General features: G+C 43.5%; 2 protein-coding genes across 2 annotated transcripts in view; one reads left to right on the top strand and one right to left on the bottom strand.

Annotated features, from left to right (window-relative positions):
- Positions 1–2056: 2056 nt before the first annotated feature.
- Positions 2057–6909, bottom strand: PRPF38A (pre-mRNA processing factor 38A). The gene is made up of 10 exons (XM_074962312.1): positions 6713–6909; positions 6093–6252; positions 5132–5253; positions 4524–4609; positions 4253–4363; positions 3580–3692; positions 3390–3416; positions 3214–3311; positions 2782–2830; positions 2057–2436 (listed from the first exon to the last, which is right to left on the bottom strand). The coding sequence occupies exons 1-10, from the start codon at positions 6840–6842 to the stop codon at positions 2394–2396; spliced, it is 939 nt and encodes a 312-aa protein (XP_074818413.1). The 5' UTR covers positions 6843–6909; the 3' UTR covers positions 2057–2393.
- A 148-nt stretch (positions 6910–7057) lies between these two features.
- ORC1 (origin recognition complex subunit 1) overlaps positions 7058–21378 on the top strand; it is a 36155-nt gene continuing 21834 nt past the window's right edge. Inside the window, exons 1-5 of the mRNA XM_074962313.1 lie at positions 7058–7194; positions 10536–10629; positions 11414–11541; positions 19268–19437; positions 20726–21110. Coding sequence (XP_074818414.1) covers positions 10541–10629; positions 11414–11541; positions 19268–19437; positions 20726–21110 — 772 coding nt within the window. The 5' untranslated portion in view covers positions 7058–7194; positions 10536–10540. The remainder of the gene's footprint in view (positions 7195–10535; positions 10630–11413; positions 11542–19267; positions 19438–20725; positions 21111–21378) is intronic.

A 21378-nucleotide genomic window follows, 5' to 3' on the forward strand; every position in this document is an offset into this window, starting at 1 on the left:
ATCTCCTCCTATCTCGTTTTTAAGACAGTGACCAAACCTGAACTCAGCATTCCTAGTGAAGATGCTCTGTTGATTTAGATGGCATATTCTCATCTTTCAGTCCTTCATACATCAACATTTTGTTTGTGTTTGAACACTGCTGTGCATTGAGTAGTAACTACCTCCCTTGTTACTCATGTAAGGCTCAGTGGTCTGTAAAGTCACCCCTAAAGCCTTTTTATTTTTTAAGAGTTGCTAAAGTGTTTTTAAGCAGAACAGGCTCTGCTCTCCAGTCACTGATTTTAATGAGTGCATATTTATTAGCAGCTCAGCCACTTCATTCAGCACTTGAGTGACCGGTCCTAGTGATTTGTTGCTATTTAATTTATCAGCCTGTTTCAGTACTACTTTATTCTTCAGTCTCTGCTGATACCTTGTTATCTGAAGAGTTTGTCTCTCCACTGTCATCTGCAATGTAAAGAAATTATTTATCTCATCTGTAATGAGCCTGATCCTTGACTGCATGTGTAATTTGATAGTCTCCCTCCTCATGTCCTACCTTTTGTTATACATAAAGAATAACTTTTCATGGAATTTGTTGATTTCTTACCAGCCATAGTTCAATTTTTATTTACTTCATTTATTGTGGATTTCACTGTTCCAAAAGGTACCTGCTTTGGTTTGAGTGACCTCTGCTGTTCAATGAAACATACTTATCTACACTTGATAAGTTTAACCTGTGTCCTCACTGTTGTGTGTGTGGGTTACTAGTCCAAGCAACAGTCTCATGCAGGCATTAGCCTATAGCCCCAAGTGAGCCAACTAACTTGGGTTGAAAACACCACCAAACTCAGCTGACACGTTTGTGTGCGGAGGGGAGAATTAGAGACAAAAGCCCAGCTTAACTGCAATTAAGACACAGCTTAAGTGGTCAAGGGGGTCAACCCATCCTGTTTTGTGTGGTTCTGGCTTACATGGCTGATGCAATTGCTTCAGATTCTATGCTTTTTGTTAACTGCTATAAGCTTCATGGTTATGAACAAACCTTCCAAATATAAACGCTAGGAACTGATGCAGTGTTTTCTCCCTGAGTCTGCACAAGGACAGTCTGAAACAATGGCTCTAACAGTAAATGCACCCACAACCCCTCAATTTCATTAGGTGTTAATTCTTAAGCAGAGGGCTCATAATATAACCATTAGCTACTTAATTACGGCTAATTTTAGTGCAGCGACTGGGAAGAAAGTGTAAAAGGAAAAACAGACACAGAGGAAGAATAAAGGATGGATCATGCAGTGAAGCTTTTCCTCCCAGTGATGCTGAATGTGACAGTCACGTACCAAATAAATGACAACTAAGACTTCAGTTACTATTCAAACCTCAAGTTGTTCTACTCAAAACTTTGTGCCACTCAGATCATCAGTGGGAGAAAGGACTGTATACTCCAACTATACACTTGAAACTGTTTCTCTAAACTTTGATCCAAATGATATGAACAGTTTATGCACATAACTGTAGTCAATTACTATATTAGACTGAGTTGCCCATTTGAGCTAACCCTTGCCCAATTTCCTGAGTTGGAAGCTAGTATTAGAAGTGTACTAGCTGTTTGTATGCTTGATTTATTTAACGTGTTACGATAAAAATGGTTTAAGTATAAAAAAAGCAATGCGATTTGTTAGGCTAGAACACTGAGGGGTTTTTAATAACTAGAATTTCCTAGTAAATAAGAGATGAGGGTTGCAACTCTGAGCTCTGCATGCTGCAGCCACTTTGACTCCACCTGCCTGTTAAATGTGTATTCAGCGTTGAATGGTTACTGATATACTTTGCTTACAACACATACAGACCTACTATCACCAAAAATGTAACATACAAACAAGTAACATTGCTACACATCTGATAGTTTGTCTCATGAAGGACATTTACCAAATAGCTGATTAATACGATAAAAATATTTATAGAAATGTTCTTTCAATTCATTTGGCAGTGTTTGTGTAAATGAATGCAAACAAAGTAATATAGGAACAGCAAGTGGCATTTAGGAACAAGAGCATTTAATAATTTTAAAAAAATGTACAAAGTATTTTAAACAACTCGATCTTGCTCTTATGATATTTTACACTGGCTTTCAAGAAAGCCATTTAAAAACAACAACCATCCTCCCACTAAGAAATGCTTTCTACTAGGAGGATAAACGAATAGTGTACATTAAAAGTTTTCCTGCCTTTAAAAAAAAAAAAAAAGCTCTCTTGTACAAGAAGGGGATAAATGGGTGGTTGGAAGGAAGATTTTAAAAAAAATCTGACTGCCAAAGCAGCCAGTACATATCCTGCTGTTCCATAACGTAAATAGGTCACTATCTACAAACATTATAGTTCAAGGTCCCTAAACTGCCTAGTGGATTTAGTCCATTATTCATTCCCTCGCCGACTCTTCTTATGGCTTTTCTTAGATCTGAAACAGCAACAAAATTACTTATGTCATTATGTGTTAAAGATAATCTGAGACAACGGAAACTGTACATTGTTTTATGCAGGACAAACAACATTACTATAATTCCAGTACTGGCACTGAGAATGCATCACTCCATGCTTAATATAGAAAGCTGCCCCACAAGCTGTCTTGGCTTTAAAAGACCAATGATAGGAGAAAGGTGATACGAGAAGTCAGTACCCCCAAAAGTGGTGTGAAAAATCTCAAAATTCAGGTTCATTGTAAAGAAAGAAGCCCCCGTATTTGTTTGGAGGGACACTTTCACATGAACGGACATCTTTAAGAAATAAGACAGCTAGCCTATACCTTTCAGGTGACTTAGAATGGCTTCTGTGTCGGTGGCTACGATGATGCCCTGTTGAGATAAAAGGTAAATTACTTTTGTGTGGTAATCATGAGCAGAACAATTACAGGATTAATCCTCCATTTCCATTAACACAGTCTGTGTCAATACCCTATGTAAAATGTCAAAGACTAGCTGAATGCTTGTCCTCAGTGGGCAGTTAACGTTAAAATTTCTTCATAGATACTGAGTTAGTGGTAAAGCTATTTGAAAAATCAACAAACTTACATTGCAATCTCACATATTAAACCAGTTTGCAAAATATAACTATACAACTTGAGCCATTTAATAAGCTAAACATATATACTAACTGACAGCAGGAACTAGATTTTTCCACTACCAGGTACATTGCTGACACGCTTGCCATAAGTCGCTAATAAGAAGCACTAGAGTACCTGGAGATTTAGATCTTGATCTGTGGCGCCTCTCCCTGGACCTGCTCCGGTGTCGCCTTGGGCTTTTGCTGCGATGTCTCTCCCGCCGTGGGGAGGGGCTAGTAGGAAGAAGACTGTTAGACAACTGAATTTTAAACAATTTTTATAATGCAGTTTTAAAGCAATAACTCTCCTACCTTCTCCTCTTTGGAGATCTGCTTCGCCTGTGAATTAAAAAGGAAAAAATAGAGTGGATGGATTTTTCAGAACTTTGGTGAAGCATTCGCACAACTCACTAACAGTTTTAATGCTTTGCAAACATCACCAGATAAATATTATTTTGGGTGAAACTGTTTATAACAAAAGAAGATGGTTTAAATACATCACCTTCTTGGAGACCTGCTTCGACTCCTCCTGTATCGCAGAGCTGGAGATCTGCGGGGTTTATCTAGGTCTCTGTAGCCTCTTCTGCGATGATCAGGGGAAGGTGCCCTCTCCAGCTGAAAGCATTGCAAAAATATACAATTTTGTATGAATCCCCTGACCTTCATATTAGTTATGAACCAGGATGACCAAGCAACCATTCCAAGATCAGTAGCTTCTACTCAAACGAAGTACTTTAAATAAAATGAAACTGCCTGGCTTTGATGATTGTGTGGTATACAAATACATTGAAATTAAGGCAACCCATATCTTGCTTCTCTCTTACCCTCAAAAAAAGTATATCAAAATGGACAAACTAAAAAAATCTGACCATCATAAGTTGATAATTTTTTTATAGGAATCCATTTAAATAGGAAAGAGTAGATTCAAGTTAGTAGAGTTCAGCAAAGAATAAGCCTGAAGAATAGAGTATTTTGCTGCTATTTTATGACCAAGAAAATTTCCATTGGCATGGTACATGAAGATTTCTTCTCCACTCATGTGAGGACTACAGGTAAAGGTCAGGCCTCTCCACATCAGTTAGAATCATCTGAGAGCACTTTACTGCATAAGAGATTTCAGCACCAAAAGTAAATATCTCTTTAAAATAACAAAAACTGTGGGATAATTCACAAACCTTCTCATCTTCCTCCTCCTCCTCCTCACTGGACTCTACATCATCCATATCTTCTTCTAAAGCACTAACCCGAGTCTCCAGTTGTTCCGCTTCTTCCAGAACATAACGTTTCTAAGAGAAACACCAAGTTTTCATCTTATATAATCCAAATACGAACATACAGTACATCAAAATCAGACTGACTTTGCACTTGACAGGCCCTTAAAGCTGGTAATTTAGAAAGCTCCTAATGTGCTATCATTAACAAGGCATTGATTACCAGCCTACATACCTGCAGTCGAGGCAAAATGATATCACACACACGTTCACTGTGAAGGAGTTCATCAATAAACTCATCCACATGCATCAGCTCAAATTCTGGAAGAAAAATAATTAGTATTTAGAGCAGTCACCTTTACCCTAGTTACTCGCATTTAACATTTGTGAGTCATTCCATGTAAAGTGCTGTATAAAACTAATCCTCAAAGTCCCAAGGACTGGGAAGATTATTAAAACTATTTTATAGATAAGGAGATCATGGCAGAGCTAAAATTCCAAAGTTCCTGAAGTCCAATTCTGTGCTCCCGTCATACCTCTCTTCCCTTGTCTACTGAAAATCAATTCCATTGTTACAGACAAACAAGTTGAAGACACGTACACAGAATCAAGGCAGCTGATTTAATACTGCCTAGGCAATGTAGCATGTCCAGGATCAGTGAATGAACAGTAGTGATCAGTGAATAAATACAAAAGCAATATACCAGAGAGATACTCTTCCCCCACATACTTTAGCCTATGTTGATAAAGTATACAATTAGCATTGCAGACGTCTAGATTCCTGATAAAAGGCAGTCTATGCTGCAGTACCTAACGCTGGTTACATAAGGAATTCATACATACCCCCATTTCTGTTTTGACTTTTTATTTTTCGGTAGTCATTGTACAGTGGTTCAAGGTACTTGTAGCAGTCAATGGCAGTGCCCGTCAATCTCATATACAATGCACCAAGCATTCTGACATATCTGGAACACAAAATGTCACATAGTAGTTTACAAATCTGATCATTCTGCACAGATAATCTAAAACTCTACGTCTTTCTCAGAGGAAGACTGATTTAGTACAATAAACACAATATGGGAGACTGCTCAATTTTTCTCATTTAGTATCCAATCCCACAAGCCCCTGTGTGGATTTTGCACATGCAGGGACTACATTATCAGTCTCACAGCTGAAGGAAATGCTAGACCAGTGATACTCAGACTGAGTCTTAAATGCCTCTCCTGTGGCTCTTTGCAGCACATGATATTAAAACATTGATTTAAGTATTAACCAATTCCAGTTGATAATATAATAATACTTGGGTCAGTCATTTTACTGTGAGAATATATAAATTAAATGTTTCCTGTCATACTGTTTACATATGAATATATATACTGTAGTAAATGAAACAATGAATTCACACTACTGTGGCTCTTTTAGGTAATGCTGATCACTAACTTGGCTCCTGAAACACTGAGGTCTGACTATCACTATGCTAGAGGAAACAGGTGAATCTGATCACCTTAAACACAAGTGCGTGTAATGGTAGAAAGGAGAAATGGTGTCACTGAGATGAGTAGTTGTGACAGGGAAACTTGCATGGTGTGGAGCACATTTTTGGAAAGCAGGCATGGAGAAATGCATGATTTGTCCAGAGGACTCTACTATGAACAATGCATGGGAGAAAGACTATCAACTGGCTCCCTACTGCAGCCAAGCCTGGCACTCCAAGCTGCTTTATTTATATTACCCATTCTTTTCCTGTTTGCTTTCAGTTTGTGTCTCTGATATGACAGCTAAAGGAAAAACAACATCTGCTTACTTGAAATCCTCGTTCTTTATAAACTCAACAATGATGTCCTTTTCAGGCTGGATCTGCAGCATTTTCAGGGTCAAGCAGAGGAATGGTGTAGGCTTGATGTTTCCACCATAAACGCCACCAACATATCTCAGTTCCATGGCTTTATCCACCACCAGCTCAGCTAGAGCAGGGGGTTACGAAAGGAAACAGCTGAACCACCCAAAGCTTACAGGCTTTAAACGAGAGCTAAGCACGTTGCCAGCTCTTAACGAATATCATCACCCCTTCTAGAGCCCTAGCGGGGCTCGGGGCAGAGCACAGGAGGGGGATTTGGGGGACTCACGCTGCCCGGGGCGGGGGGTGGGGAACAGGCCTCTGGGTCCTCACCAGAGCGGGGGCGGGGGGGGGGGGGTTGAGAGGACTCAGTGCCCGGGCTGGTAAGCGCCAGGAAGGATTCTGCCAGCCTGGGTCACCGCCTGCGCCCCCATCAGGGGCCCAACATGCCGACCCCGCGCAAGAGCCCCCTCCAGCGCTTGGGCTCGCGGATGCGGACAGGGCCGACGACACCTGGCCCTTCCAGCCCAGCTTCCTCCCCCGCGACCCCCCCCCCAGCCCAGCCCAGCCCAGCCCGGCCCCCCTACCCGTGAGGCCGAAACACTCCTCCTTCCAGTACTTGGACTCATAGATGCGGGTGCGGATGATCTTCTCCACCAAGTACTGCGGGTTGGTGCCGTGGATGCTGTGCGCGTCCTTCACCGTCCGGTTCGCCATGGCCGGACCGAGAGGAAAGAGGAACGAACGGACTTGAACACCAAGGCGCTCACGTTCTTCCGCTTCCGGGGAGAACGACTCCGCTTCCGCCGAGATCCCTCGCTTCACTGCCGGGTCTGTCTCGCGGCGCGGGGGAGGGGAGGAGTTTGTCTTGTTGTTGCTCGCCGGCTGCCATCTTAGCTTCGGGCAACCCGCCCGCTACCAGCTTCATTGCGCCCGGAACCAAGATGGCGGCAGGGCGCGCTCGCTCCCGCGCGCGGGGGGTGGGCGGAGCTTGCAGCTGGGTTTGGCGCGAAATTCTATCCTGTGAGTCGGTGATCGCGAGCCACCGAGCCGGCCTGGGGCTGAGCAGGTGAGGAGCGGGGGATGCTGCGCGGGGTCCCCCGTTGTAGGAAGGCTCGGGGGGAGAGCCCTGGGAGCGGCCGGAGCAGGCCCGGCTTGTTGACCTCTCTCCGCGGTGGCGGTTGGTAGAAACCCCGTGGAGCGCTGCTCCTGTTTCCTCCCTCCCTTTGTTTCCCTCAGCTATAGGGTCCCTAGGGAGCCTCTGCCTGGGGGTCTCAGTAGTGGGGGGCAATGGCCTAGGCAGGTCCCCACGCCAGTCTGACACCTCCTTGGTTCCTTGGCTACAGTAGCTGTGACTTTGGCCTTGTCTACACGTAGCGTTACTCTAGAATTATTGTGCTTTAAATTCACGCCCACCCTTAATCCGGATTAATTTTCCAGTGCGGACAAATCCTTACTTGTTGGAATTTTGCCTAGCATTCGCTCGCGGCTTGTCTAGGCAAGCGTTTAGATCTAACCTGCTGTGCCCTAAGTGTCCATGTGGAGCGTGCTGCTGTGCTGCAAAAGTTCCCTGGTGCATTTTAATCGACTCCAGTTTCAAAGCAGGGCAGATCAAAGCGCATTAAGGAACTGATCTCCATGTGGACACTTAGGGCATGGGTGCCTAGATTTACGCCACAGTTTGCTGCAAACTAAGGCCACGTCTACACTATGGGCACTACAGTGGTACATTCGCAGCGTCAGGGTTTAAATTCTCAGAGATTATTTCCTGGAGCCTCTCACACCTCCTCCCCCCCTCCCCCACACATTCGGGGCCCCAGGCTTCAGGGGCAGGGATCTCATGGCTTTAGCCTCGCCCGGGAGGTGGAGTGGGGGGTGCATCTGGGCTTCTGCTCTGGGTTTGAAAATATTTACCGGAACTCCTCCTCCTCCTCCCCCCCCATGGGGCTAAAGCCCCAAGACCCCGTCCCACACAACTGAATTTAAGCCTTGTACTGCCCTATAGCGCCATAGAGTTTCCACTCAGTGAAGGAAGGGTTTTTTCCATTGCTATAAGTAGTCCACCTCCCCAAATGGCAGTAGCTAGTTGATGGAAGCGTTCTTTCATGATCTAGCTGCTACACTGGGGGATAGGTTGGCATAGCTACAACACTGGGGTGTGAATTCTTCATGCCTCTGAGAGACGTAGCTATATAGATATAAATTTTAAGTGTAGACAAGGCCTAAATTATTCTGTTGACCTAGCCCCTGTCTCTCAAGGTGGTGGATTTACTACAACTACAGGAAAAAAAACCCTTCTGTTGCTGTAGTATGTTTCTATGCTACAGTGGTGCAGCTGCAGCACTTAAATTGTAGCTATACCCTAAATAACCTGGGGATGATGGTTATGGGTCACAGACCTTGGGTGTAAATAAAACCTTTAAGTGCACCATACTGTCAGGGTTCTGTGAATAGTGTATTTCAGAAAAAAACTACTTTAAAAATCTTCTTGTGCTTGAAAAGATTTTACTGGTACTTTAGTCTGCATGAGTGCAGCAAATTGTGGGATCTGGACCAAAACCAGCCTTTTTTGAACAGAAGACTTTAAATATATCAATTTCTGGTGGTTGGTGGACCCACACCATCAATTTCTGCAGAGTTTGAAGGGATGAGTCTGAAAATGTTTTATCTTCTATTGTTACAGTAATCTTAAGTGTTGTTTGAAACAGACTAGAGAAAATATTCTTTTCAGGGCTCTGGGTATATCTCAGCATATCAATTCTTTGCCATTGCAGGAGTCTTGGGCACTGGTACACCTCAGTCTCTTCTGTTTTTTGCATGTGGCACACAATAGTTCAGTCTCCTGAGGGTTATAATACTGCAGTTTAATCCTGGTTATTGGATTCAATACATGTGTAAATGTGTGGGGTTTAGTGGCCACGAGATGATCAGATGATCCCTTCTGGCCTGGCAGCTCTTTTTGTATAAATTTCAGTTTCCTCTTGTGTTTGTGTGGGTCTTTGACACAGTAACAGAAAGAAAAACATTTCAAATGGGCCCATTGTCCTAGATGCTATACAGATATAGGGAGATAGATCCCAGACAGGAAGAGCTCACAATCTAATGTGGTTGTAAAAAGCATAAATCGTGGTGGTACTCAGGCCATTGTAATACCTTAAACTATTTTAAACTCTTTTGAAATTGACTAGATTTATGTTTGTCCTCTTTGCTGCTGTCAAGGACTATGCCCAACAACAAGTCCATAAATAATAATCATGTGATTTTTCTACTGCTCTTGGGAAAAAGCTGAGCCATCAGCAGAAGCAGGCATTGGAGTTATTTGTGGGGGAGGAAGATATAGAAAAGGGAGTTTGGGAGGACTAGATGGTCCTTATCTCACTGCCTGCTTGCAACAGTCAGGAGGATCTTGGTGAGAGACAGAAGAAGGACCTTCAATCCTGGCAGTGACTTTGGAGAGGGGTGAAAAGACAAACACGTATATCTCATTTCCAGCAGCTACAAGGGTGCTTCATATTTATCAGATCACTGTTAGCCAGCTGCTGATATGAAAAATAGAGGCCCCAGTGCAGGGTCCAAGGACAGTCTGCTATTAAAAATCTCTGCATCCTCTCTCTTTCCAGTACCAGAGAGGCTGAGTTTTCTCAGTAGGACATTGCTGGTTGGGGGGAAAGGAGAGTTTTTCCCACCTTCATGTGCTAGTGTGGGGTACAGAAATGACTATTACTGGTTCTGAACCTTGAACCAGTATAATCAGAGGGGAGAAATCACACATTAGGATTTGTGTGAGTGGCTCAGAGGTTTTGAACGTTAGAAGTGGTCCTGGTGGAGATGTGTTAGTGGAGAGAGTGCAAGTTGGGCATTCTCAGGTGCAGTTATCACGTGGTTCTACAATTTTACCACATGGGTATTGAGCCCTACTACATAAAATACTGGGCTGTAAAAATAAATATTTGGCATTTTCAGAATGCCTTTCACTGGAATGCTCAGAGTGCTTTATAAAATGTTAAGGACAAAATGTTCAAACTTAGGGCCTAATGTTAGGCACCTTAATAAGAGGCTTGATTTTTTTCAAACGTGCTAAGCACTCTGTCCCATGGAAATCACTGGAAGCTCAGCACTTTTTAAAATCAGACTTCTTTATCTAGGTGCTTAACTTTAGCCACCCAGTTTAAATATTTTTTTCTAATTCTCTTAACACCTCTGAAATGTGTAATAATTTCAGTTGACAGCTGGAGAAGCTTGGGCATAGAGAGGTCCAGTGACTTGCCCAAGATAACTCAGTGAATCAGTGGCAGAGCTAGGAATTAAGAATCCAGTAATACTGACTCCAGTTTGTTGCTTTGGCATTAGACAACACTACTTGCATTCACCAGCAAAATTAATTTGATACGTTTTAAAATCTCGCCGCAGAAATCATGAATACAAGACAGCAGTGCAAGCGCATCTACTCATGGGTTGGAAGAGCAAAGAGCTCAGACCAGCAATTGAAGACCTTTCAATATAGGTAAATAATATTTATTTTAGACTGAGACAGAGACTCCTAAAGAAACATGCCATATTTTTAGGGAGTAATCATGGACAAAAGTGCTGTAGTAACAACTACCTGTATTACTAGCACTTGTGTCAGGTATATGTAACAGGGTTGGAATAAGCATAAGCAATATCTTATGAAAACCGTCATCTCAAATAAGGCTCAGTGCTATTGCCATGTATGATATTGTAAACATCAAACAAGACTCTGGCCACAAAGCTCTTGCATTGTAAATTAGACATCTGGGCAACTGGATAAGGTATTCAACACTCCAACCTAAACAGTTTATATATATGCTCTGTGCTGTTGTATTTTCTGCATTTCACTGGTGGAGGTAAGTGACTCTTGTGTGTGGGCTTGAGTTTGTAAAGCACTTTGTATTCTTTGGGATAAAAGGGGTTATAAAAATGTAAGTCTGTGACTCTTTTAAAAAAAAAAGGGGGGGGGTGGATGGGATGGGGCGGGGGCTTGTTTCTGATAATTCTTGGTAGTATCACTGATGTAACTCCATGGCTTGCATGAAAGCTAGCTAGCTGTCCGGTTACTCATGGATTCTGACCTACCTACATTAGTTGCTGTTGTGGGTGAAAAGAATTGAAGCATTTGAGGAGGAGACATATGCATGGACTTTGCAAGGAGATCTGGCAAGAGGGCGAGAACAAGACCCAAATCTGACTGACTGACTTAACCTGATAGTCTCTGATCTGTAAAGAATATGAAATGAATTTGTTAATCTATATGTACCTCCATTTTCTAGGGGGGTCTTGATTAAATCAGAAAGAAGTCTAACAGAAATGTGTATACTACTTGGAGAATTTGTTTTAGTAGAAGGGGAGAATGCGGATCAACCTTTTGTGGCAAAACTCCTGAAACTATATGAAGATGGTAAGAGCAAGTATTTTCATTATAATAGTTCCATTGTGCCTTCTATCTGGGGATCTTAAGCCACTTTATGAACACTAACTAAACTTCTTCACCACTGTCAAATAGGTATTACATGAGATATATTGAGGCAGAGAGAAGCTAAATGACTTGCCCAAAGCTACATTGTAAGTCAGTGCCAGAACGCAACTCAGGACCTAAGTCATTTAAAACAAAAACATCATCATTTTAATTAATTGACAGCTTTCCCAAATTATTGGTGGTTAAGTAGTAGCTGATCTCTCTCCCCTCACTCCAGCATAGATACAATAAAATATTCCTGTCAAGGTTCCTTCCCCACTCTGAACTCTAGGGTACAGATGTGGGGACCTGCATGAAAAACCCCCTAAGCTTATTTTTACCAGCTTAGGTTAAAACTTCCCCAAGGTACAAACTATTTTACCTTTTGTCCCTGGACTTTATTGCTGCCACCACCAAGCATCTAACAAATATAACCGGGAAAGGGCCCACTTGGAAACGTCTTTCTCCCCAAAATCCCCCCAAGCCCTACACCCCCTTTCCTGGGGAAGACTTGATAAAAATCTTCACCAATTTGCATAGGTGAACACAGACCCAAACCCTTGGATCTTAAGAATAAGGAAAAAGCAATCAGGTTCTTAAAAGAAGAATTTTAATTGAAGAAAAAGTAAAAGAATCACCTCTGTAAAATCAGGATGGTAAATACCTTACAGAGTAATCATATTCAAAACATAGAGAATCCCTCTAGGCAAAACCTTAAGTTACAAAAAGACACAAAAACAGGAATATACATTCCCTTCAGCACAACTTATTTTATCAGCCATTTAAACAAAACAGAATCTAACACATATCTAACTAGATTGCTTATTAACTCTTTACAGAAGTTCTGGCCTGCATTCCTGCTCTGGTCCCGGCAAAAGCAACACACAGACAGAGAGAACCCTTTGTTTTACCCCCCTCCAGCTTTGAAAGTATCTTGTCTCCTCATTGGTCATTTTGGTCAGGTGCCAGCGAGGTTATCTTTAGCTTCTTAACCCTTTACAGGTGAAAGGGTTTTTCTTCTGGCCAGGAGGGATTTAAAGGTGGTTAGCCTTCCCTTTATATTTATGACCATTCCAATATAACTCAGGATGGGACATCTTGTTACATATAATATTTCAATGACAAATAACATTTCTCAGGATTAAGTATACAGTTCGTAACCCATGAAATATATGCGTTTGTGGTCATTTAGACAATGAGGATATAGATGTTGTATGTTGGACTCCTACGCCTTGGTGGCCAGCCAGAAGAGTGGAGGTAGCATAGGTCTTTGAGACTGGATGCCTGGGATAGGCCACACTGAGAATGTCATACTCAGGGCAGACTGCAAGAAACAGGGCAGACAATCCCCCAAAATTGGAGGTTTATTCTATAATTAGTCTCACCAAACCAGTATCAAAAGAGCTCCTGCAGCAACATACAGGTTAACAAGAAGGCAAACACAGTCCCCTTTAGGCATTACAGCCCTTGGCTCCCATCTAGGTAAACAGGTCTAATATAGTGAGAGGTTCCTGAAAACCCAATTCGCCATATGTGAGGTTCTACTAATCCCAAAGGATCAGACACTTATCCCTAGGTCAGTATGTATCTCAGATCTTACCCAAACATCATGCTGTCAGCCTATCCTTAGTAAACTAACTTAAGATTTATTAATAAAAGAAAAAAAGAGTATATACATTACAAATGCCTGCAAGGTCCTTATATCAGATTTGTGGCAGTGATGGATGAATCTGCTGGCTTGCAAAAATCTCTGGAATCATCCCAAAAGATTAGAATACAAATGCAGTTTAAATGTAAAGTCTGCTAGAGTCTTTCCATGCATTTTCCAGGGTATTCCAAATAACTACTTGGAAGATCTCAATCCCATGGCTTAAACTTTCCCTGTTTAAAATTCAGCAGACTAGAGATGCAGGACCAGGCCGGAGGTTTCACTTTTATAGCTGGCTGTCAGGCTGTCAAGTGTTTTGAGCACAGCATGTGACTGAGGATTCTTCCTTGTTGAGGACACACTGACCCACCACTTTGAAGTTAACATTCAATTTCCTGTGCATACCAGGTAATCTAGTTACACCATAAGGCAACAGCCGGTCACTCATTATAATAAGGATAGATAAGCTGAGGACAATTAGATAATATTATTAATTTCCTGCAGTGTCTCACATCTTTGATCTTAAGGTTAACTGAACACAGTTGCATACATAATGTAAGGTAATTAAGACATGAAAAGGATTTAATATCTAAAATCTAATTTGGTAAACTTCTAACAGGGTACAGGTACCCAGACAAACACATTTAGCATCTACCCTTGATTTCTATTATTACAAATGAATGGGTTACTGATTGCTGGTCTAGTACGTTTCTTTGATATTCACATACAAGTGAATTGTCCTGATACAATTGTAATGCCTCTTGTTAAGTTGTTATGGGTTGTACACAGGTTAGATGGTTTGCCAGTGTCACCACTTCTTTGTCAGGCATTGTGGCATTGCATAGCTAGAGACCAGTAATGAGACTTCTTCCTTTCATTCAATTTTTGAACATGGTGATGTAGTTGGTTCCTCCTTTTTGGAAACCTTCTCAGGAGCTTCTTAGTGAATCAAAATGGGGCACTCCCAACATCACTGGCATCACCCAGTGGGGTCTGATTAGGTCACCTTCATGCAAATGAAGAACTTCCCCATCCCTGTAACTTTGGGCTCAGAAAGTCCACAGGTCCAAAAATATACTGACAGGTTAATAAGTATTTTGGGACATTTGAGGTCATAGTCCACAGACATTATCTCAACCATCCTAAACTCCCAATACAAAAATAACTTCAAAAATACAAAGCTAGAAAAAGATTGGAACTGAAATCATAGAAATACACCAATCAGATGTTCATTCAGCCATGCCCAGAGAGGGAGGGTTTGTGTTTTATAGAGAGATGCTTATAACTTCTTTATATTTTGGTACTCAGCAGCAGGTCAATTTTGAACAGCATTTTTTTGACACACACACAATCTGAGAGAAAGGGTAGACTTTAACTCACAGTAAAAAAGTATTTTCCTTCTAAAATCACAATTTTGGGTTTCAATTTTTATGTGTAGGCCTGTCAGCTTCACAGTAGAATAGACACATAAGAATTGCCATACTGAAATAGACCAGTAATCCATTTAGTTTTATATCCTTTCACTGATTGTGACCTGAAGTTTTTAGACAAAGCTGCAACAAACCCTATAGTGAACACTTGTGGAATAGCGGTTCATAACGTGAATTTCTTCTTAACCTTTTTCAGGTAAGATAGCCTTATGCACTGTAGCACAAGGATTTATATGCCTTCTATTTTTCTCTAGCTAGAATGACTGTGGCTATTAGTAATTGAGCGGAAGGATGATCTTGGAGTTAAGGCACTGGGCTGGGACCTAGGCATTCTGGATTCAATTCCTATCTCTGCCAAAGACTCCCTGTATGATCTTGTGCAAGTTAATTAATTTCTATGTTCCTCAATTTCCAGTCTGGAAAATGAGGATAATAGTACTTTCTTTCTCCCTCTCTCTGTCTGGCCTACTTAGGGTGTATCTACACTACGAAATTAGGTCGAATTTATAGAAGTTGGTTTTGTAGAAAGCGTTTTTATACAGTCGATTATGTGTGTCCCCACACAAATGCTCTAAGTGCATTTAGTTGGCGGAGTGCATCCACAGTACTGAGGCAACCGGCAACTTCCGGAGCGTTGCACTGTGGGTAGCTATCCCGCAGTTCCCGCAGTCTCCGCTGCCCATTTGAATTCTGGGTGGAAATCCCAATGCCTGATGGGGCAAAAACATTGTCGCGGGTGGTTCTGGGTACATATCGTCAGGCACCCCCTTCCCTCCCTCTCTCGGTGAAAGCAATGGCAGACAATCATTTCGCGCCTTTTTTCCTGGGTTACCTGTGCAGACGCCATACCATGGCAAGCATGGAGCCAGCTCAGCTCAGCGTCACCGTATGTCTCCTGGGTGCTGGCAGATGCAGTACTGCATTGCTACACAGCAGCAGCTCAGTGCCTTTTGGCAGCAGTCAGTGCAGTATGACTGGTAGCCATCGTCGCCGTACTCCAGGGTGCTCTTTCAGCCAACCTCAGTGAGGTCGGTCAGGGGCGCCTGGGCAAACATGGGAGTGACTCAGCCAGGTCATTTCCCTTTTAAGTTTCGTCTCATGGCGATTCAGTCCTGCCGGCAGTCATACTGCACCATCTTCTAATGAGCACCCAGGAGATGACAATGGCCAGCAGTCATACTGCACTGTCTGCTGCCAGCAAGATGTATAAAGATAGATGAAGTGGATCAAAACAAGAAATAGACCAGATTTGTTTTGTATTCATTTTCTCCTCCTTTCTTCCCTCCCTCCATGAAATCAACAGCCTGCTAAACCCAGGGTTTTGAGTTCTATCCTTGAGGGGGGCCGTTCTGTTTCTCCTTGATGCAAAGCCACCCCCTTCGTTGATTTTAATTCCCTGTAAGCCAACCCTGTAAGCCATGTTGTCAATCGCCCCTCCCTCCGTCAGAGCAACGGCAGACAATCGTTTCGCACCACTTTTCAGCGAGATGCCATAGCACTGGGAACATGGAGCCCGCTCAGATCACCGCAGCAATTATGAGCACTATAAACACTGCGCGCGTTATCCAGCAGGATATGCAGAACCACAACCTGCAAGAAAAGCGAAACCAGGCGAGGAGGAGGCAACTGCAGCACCGTGACGAGACTGATGAGGACATGGACTTAGACTTCTCACAAAGTAGGGGCCCCTGCAATGTGCACATCATGGTGTCAGTTGGGCAGGTTCATGGTGTGGAACTCTGATTTTGGGCCCGGGAAACAAGCACAGAGTGGTGAGACTGCATAGTGTTGCAGGTCTGGGACGATTTCCAGTGGCTGCGAAACTTTCGCATGCATAAGGGCACTTTCATGGAACTTTGTGACTTGCTTTTCCCTGCCCTGAAGCGCAAGAATACCAAGATGAGAGCAGCCCTCACAGTTGAGAAGTGAGTGGCGATAGCCCTGTGGAAGCTTGCAATGCCAGACAGCTACCGGTCAGTCGGGAATCAATTTGGAGGGGGCAAATCTAATGTGGGGGCTGCTGTGATGCAAGTAGCCAGTGCTATCACTGAGCTGCTGATATCAAGGGTAGTGACTCTGGGAAATGTGCAGGTCATAGTGAATGGCTTTGCTGCAATGGGATTCCCTAACTGTGGTGGGGCGATAGACAGAACCCATATCTCTGTCTTGGCACTGGAGCACCAAGGCAGCGAGTACATAACTGGCAAGGGGTACTTTTCAATGGTGCTGCAAGCACTGGTGGATCACACAGGACGTTTTACCAACATCAACGTGGGATGGCCGGAAAAGGTACATGACGCTCGCATCTTCAGGAACTCTGGTCTGTTTCAACAGCTGCAGCAAGGGACTTACTTTCCAGACCAGAAAATAACTGTTGGGGATGTTGAAATGTCTATAGTTATCCTTGGGGACCTAGCCTACCCCTTAATGCCCTGGCTCATGAAGCCGTACACAGGCACCCTGGACAGTAGTCAGGAGCTGTTCAACTAGAGGCTGAGCAAGTGCAGAATGGTGGTAGAATGTGCATTTGGGTGTTTAAAAGCACGATGGCGGAGTTTACTGACTCGGTTAGACCTCAGCAAAACCAATATTCCCATTGTTATTACTGCTTGCTGTGAGCTCCACAGTATCTGTGAGAGTAAGGGGGAGACGTTTATGGCGGGGTGGGAGGTTGAGGCAAATCACCTGGCCACTGATTACGCGCAGCCAGACACCAGGGCGGTTAGAAGAGTACAGGAGGGTGCGGTGCACATCAGAGAAGCTTTGAAAACCAGTTTCAGGAATGTCCAGGCTACGGTGTGAAAGTTCTGTTTGTTTCTTCTTGATGGACCCCTCCCAACCCCCCCGATTTCACTCTACTTTCCTGTAAGCTAAGCACCCTCCCCTCCCCTCTTCAATCACCGCTTGCAGAGGCAATAAAGTCATTGTTTCTTCATGTTCGTGCATTCTTTATTTATTCATCACACAAATAGGGGGATAACTGCCAAGGTAGCCTGGGAGGGGTGGTGGAGGAGGGAAGGACAAGGCCACACAGCACTTTAAAACTTATTGAATGCCAGCCTTCTGTTGCTTGAGCAATCCTCTGGAGTGGAGTGGCTGGATGGCCGGAGGCCCCCCCACCGCGTTCTTGGGCATCTGGGTGAGGAGGTTATGGAACTTGGGAAGGAGGGCGGTTGGTTACACAGGGGCTGTAGCGGCGGTCTGTGCTCCTGCTGCCTTTCCTGCAGCTCAACCATACGCTGGAGCACATGAGTTTGATCCTCCAGCAGCCTGAGAATTGACTCCTGCCTTCTTTCAGCAAGCTGACGCCACCTACCATCTTCAGCCTGCCACCTCTCCTCGCGGTCATATTGTGTTTTCCTGCACTCTGAGATTGTCTGCCTCCACGTATTTTGCTGTGTTCTGTCAGTGTGGGAGGACAGCATGAGGTCAGAGAACATTTCATCACAAGTGCGTTTTTTTCGCCTTCTAATCTTCACCAGCCTCTGGGAAGGAGAAAGATATGCAGCTGGTGGAGGAAAAAAAAGGGAGCGTGGTAGTTAAAAAGACACATTTTATAGAACAATGGGTACACTTTCACAGTAAACCTTGCTGTTAACATTACATAGCACATGTACTTTCGTTACAAGGTCACATTTTGGCTCTTATTGAGGGTATGCCGGTTGGTGTGAGGGATTACTCACGCAGGGCCGGGCAGCAGAATTCGGCTTGCAGCAGCCATGGTAAACCACAGTCTTTTGGCTTCTTTAACCTTCATAACATGTGGGAATGGTTTCAAACATTTGGTAGGTTCGCCTGAGCTCCTTAATTTTCATGCAGCACTGCTGCAGGTCCCTGTTATAGCCTCTGTCCTTCATGCCATTGGAGATTTTTTCAAATATTTTGGCATTTCGTCTTTTCGAACGGAGTTGTGCCAGCACGGATTCCTCTCCCCATACAGCGATCAGATCCCATACCTCCCGTTTGGTCCATGCTGGAGCTCTTCGGCGATTCTGGGACTGCATGGTCTCCTGTGATGATGAGCTCTGCATGGTGGCCTGTGCAGGTGAGCTCGCCACGCTGGCCAAACAGGAAATGAGATTCAAAAGTTCGTGGGCCTTTTCCTGTATACCTGGCCAGTGCATCTGAGTTGAGAGCACTGTCCAGGGCGGTCACAACTGAGCACTCTGGGATAGCTCCCGGAGGCCAATACCGTTGAATTGTGTCCACAGTACCCCAAATTCGACCTGGCCAGGCCGATTTCAGCGCTAATCCTCTCATCGGGGGTGGAGTAAAGAAATCAATTTTAAGAGCCCTTTAAGTCGAAAAAAAGGGCTTTATCGTGTGGACGGGTGCAGGGTTAAATCGAGATAACGCTGCTAAATTCGACCTAAACTCGTAGCATAGACTAGGTCTTTGACTATATGCTTGGGGATAGAAGGCTCTTTCTTACTATGTGTATGTACAGTGCCTAACACAATGTGGCTTTGATCTCAGTTGGAGCCTTTTGGCCTGCTATAATACAAATAATGAATAATAATGCTATAACTAAAACTAGAGTTTTAGTTGATTCAATGCTGATTCAATTTTTCCCTATTTCCCTCTGCTGTAGGCTCTCAAGAAAAGCATGCAGTTGTTCAATGGTTCTCTCGTATTACAGAGCTACCACTCAATAAACGGAAACTGCTGCAAAGAGAGGTTTCTCCCCAGGAGATATTTTTGGATAAAGGACCTGGATATGACACTGACATAAATGTGGAGACCATCATTAAAAACGTGAAGGTGTGTACTCAGGTCACGCTCTGCATGCAGGAAAGGAGGGGATGGAAGAACTTTGGAAAGCCGGAAGCAAGGATGGAACCACTTATTTGCCCTCATGAAACCTATCTTGAATTCCTCTGTAGGGATGTTGGGAATCATTAATACTTATACTCCTGGGGGAATTCTGCACATCTGCGGACGCACAGAATTCCTCTGTCCCGCATAATTTTATATTTTTCCACAAAAAATATATTTTGCCTAAGTGCTGCCTTTTGGCCACCAGAGGCAGAACTGTAGCACTTCTGGGGCAGAAAGAATTCCTCCCCCCCCAATAAATAAATAAAATAAAATGTCTAGTGCTGCAGAATTCCTCCAGGAGTAGAAGTTCATCACAGCACCCTGCCCGCGGAGCCAGGTTAGAACAGAGTGGGGCGCACACGGCTGCTGGGGGTGGTCACAGACTGGGGTTCAGAACGGCTAACGGGGGGACAGACTGGGGCATGGTCTCAGGAGCTAGTGGGGTGACAGCGTTGAGCATGGGGGAGGGGGGATGCAGAGACCTGTGGGGAGGGGAGGGGGCAGCTGTGCCTGACTGAATGGGAGAGGCTTGGGGTCAGCCAGGGTCTGCTTGGGGGAGGTTTCCCAACTCCCTAAGAATCTCTCTCTCTCTCTCTCACCCCCCCCCCCCCCAAAAATAAAAAACCTTCACCCACCCACCCACCCACTCCACTCAACACCCTCCACTCCTAGGCTCCTTCCTTCTCCCTCAGCTCCTCTGTTTCCCCTGACTCACCTAAGCCTATGCATTACTCCTGACAGGTGCAGGAAATACAGTTCTGTATTATAGTTTAAATAAATAACTCAATGTTCTGTATTAATATGCCTAGTAAGGAATCTGTCAAAAAAAAAAAAATTACCAGAATCTTTTTTTTGCTGTGTATTGTTACAGACATACTTGTTGACAGATATTTTGAATTAAATTACCAAAACAATTGAAACTGGCATGACTGTATTATGTTGTTTTGACAAATGAAATATGCAGAATTTTCAAATATTGAGTGCAGAATTTTTAATATTTTGGTGCAGAATTTTTAATATTTTTTAATTTTATTTTTTTGGTGCAGAATTCCCCCAGGAGTAGAATACTTAATATGGTCTAACAACAGTGTCCTCTGTAATTCTTCATTACAGATGTACCAATAGCACAGTCATGGGATAAAATGTTAAGATACGTGATTAGGAAAAATAACAAAGAACTAAGCAAACAGCAGATACTAAAGGGTGACTTGATATTTTTCTCCATTTATAGGTGATACCTTTGGCCCCAGAGGAGGCGGTGCCTGTTAGGTCAAACGGAAAACAGATATTCTTTGTAAAGGAATCTTGGGATGGGAAATGCTTTAAGCCTCTGTCCCCTGGCTTATTGTCTGAGCTGAAAGAAGCTGAGAAAAAGAAAAGAGTTGGCAGCCCAAGCCCTTTAACTGACTGCCAGGTGTTTTCTTCGGACTTCATTTGCTCCTTGAAAACAGAGACTAACAGAGTCACTCGGAGTACCATGAAAACCAAGAACATTCAGATGGAAATAGAATCAAGACACTCTGCTTCCAAGTCCTCCCTGTCTAAGGAGAGACATTCCCAAAGGGTGGCAAATGGCATTAACACCCCAGGAGCAAGGAAGAAGTTACAGCTAAACAGTATGTACACAGCAATACTTTATCCAATGCAATACTTTTGGTTTTACTAGTAATTTGGCAACTAGTAGTAAACCTAATAGCAGAGTTGCTGGACCTGGAGACTGAAGTCTTGTGTTTATCCATAGTACAGGGAGAAGCAGCTCTCTGAGTAACTCCTGTGGGCCTGGCCTTCCTCTAGCTGCTGTGATCTCACTGCCAGGTCTTTTCACTTGGGAATGTGGTAAAGGGGGCTTATAGGGAGTACAGTCTTTCAGCAAGTGGGTTCTTG

This window comes from Natator depressus, chromosome 8 (assembly GCF_965152275.1).
Source record: "Natator depressus isolate rNatDep1 chromosome 8, rNatDep2.hap1, whole genome shotgun sequence".
Classification (NCBI taxonomy): Eukaryota; Metazoa; Chordata; order Testudines; family Cheloniidae; genus Natator; species Natator depressus.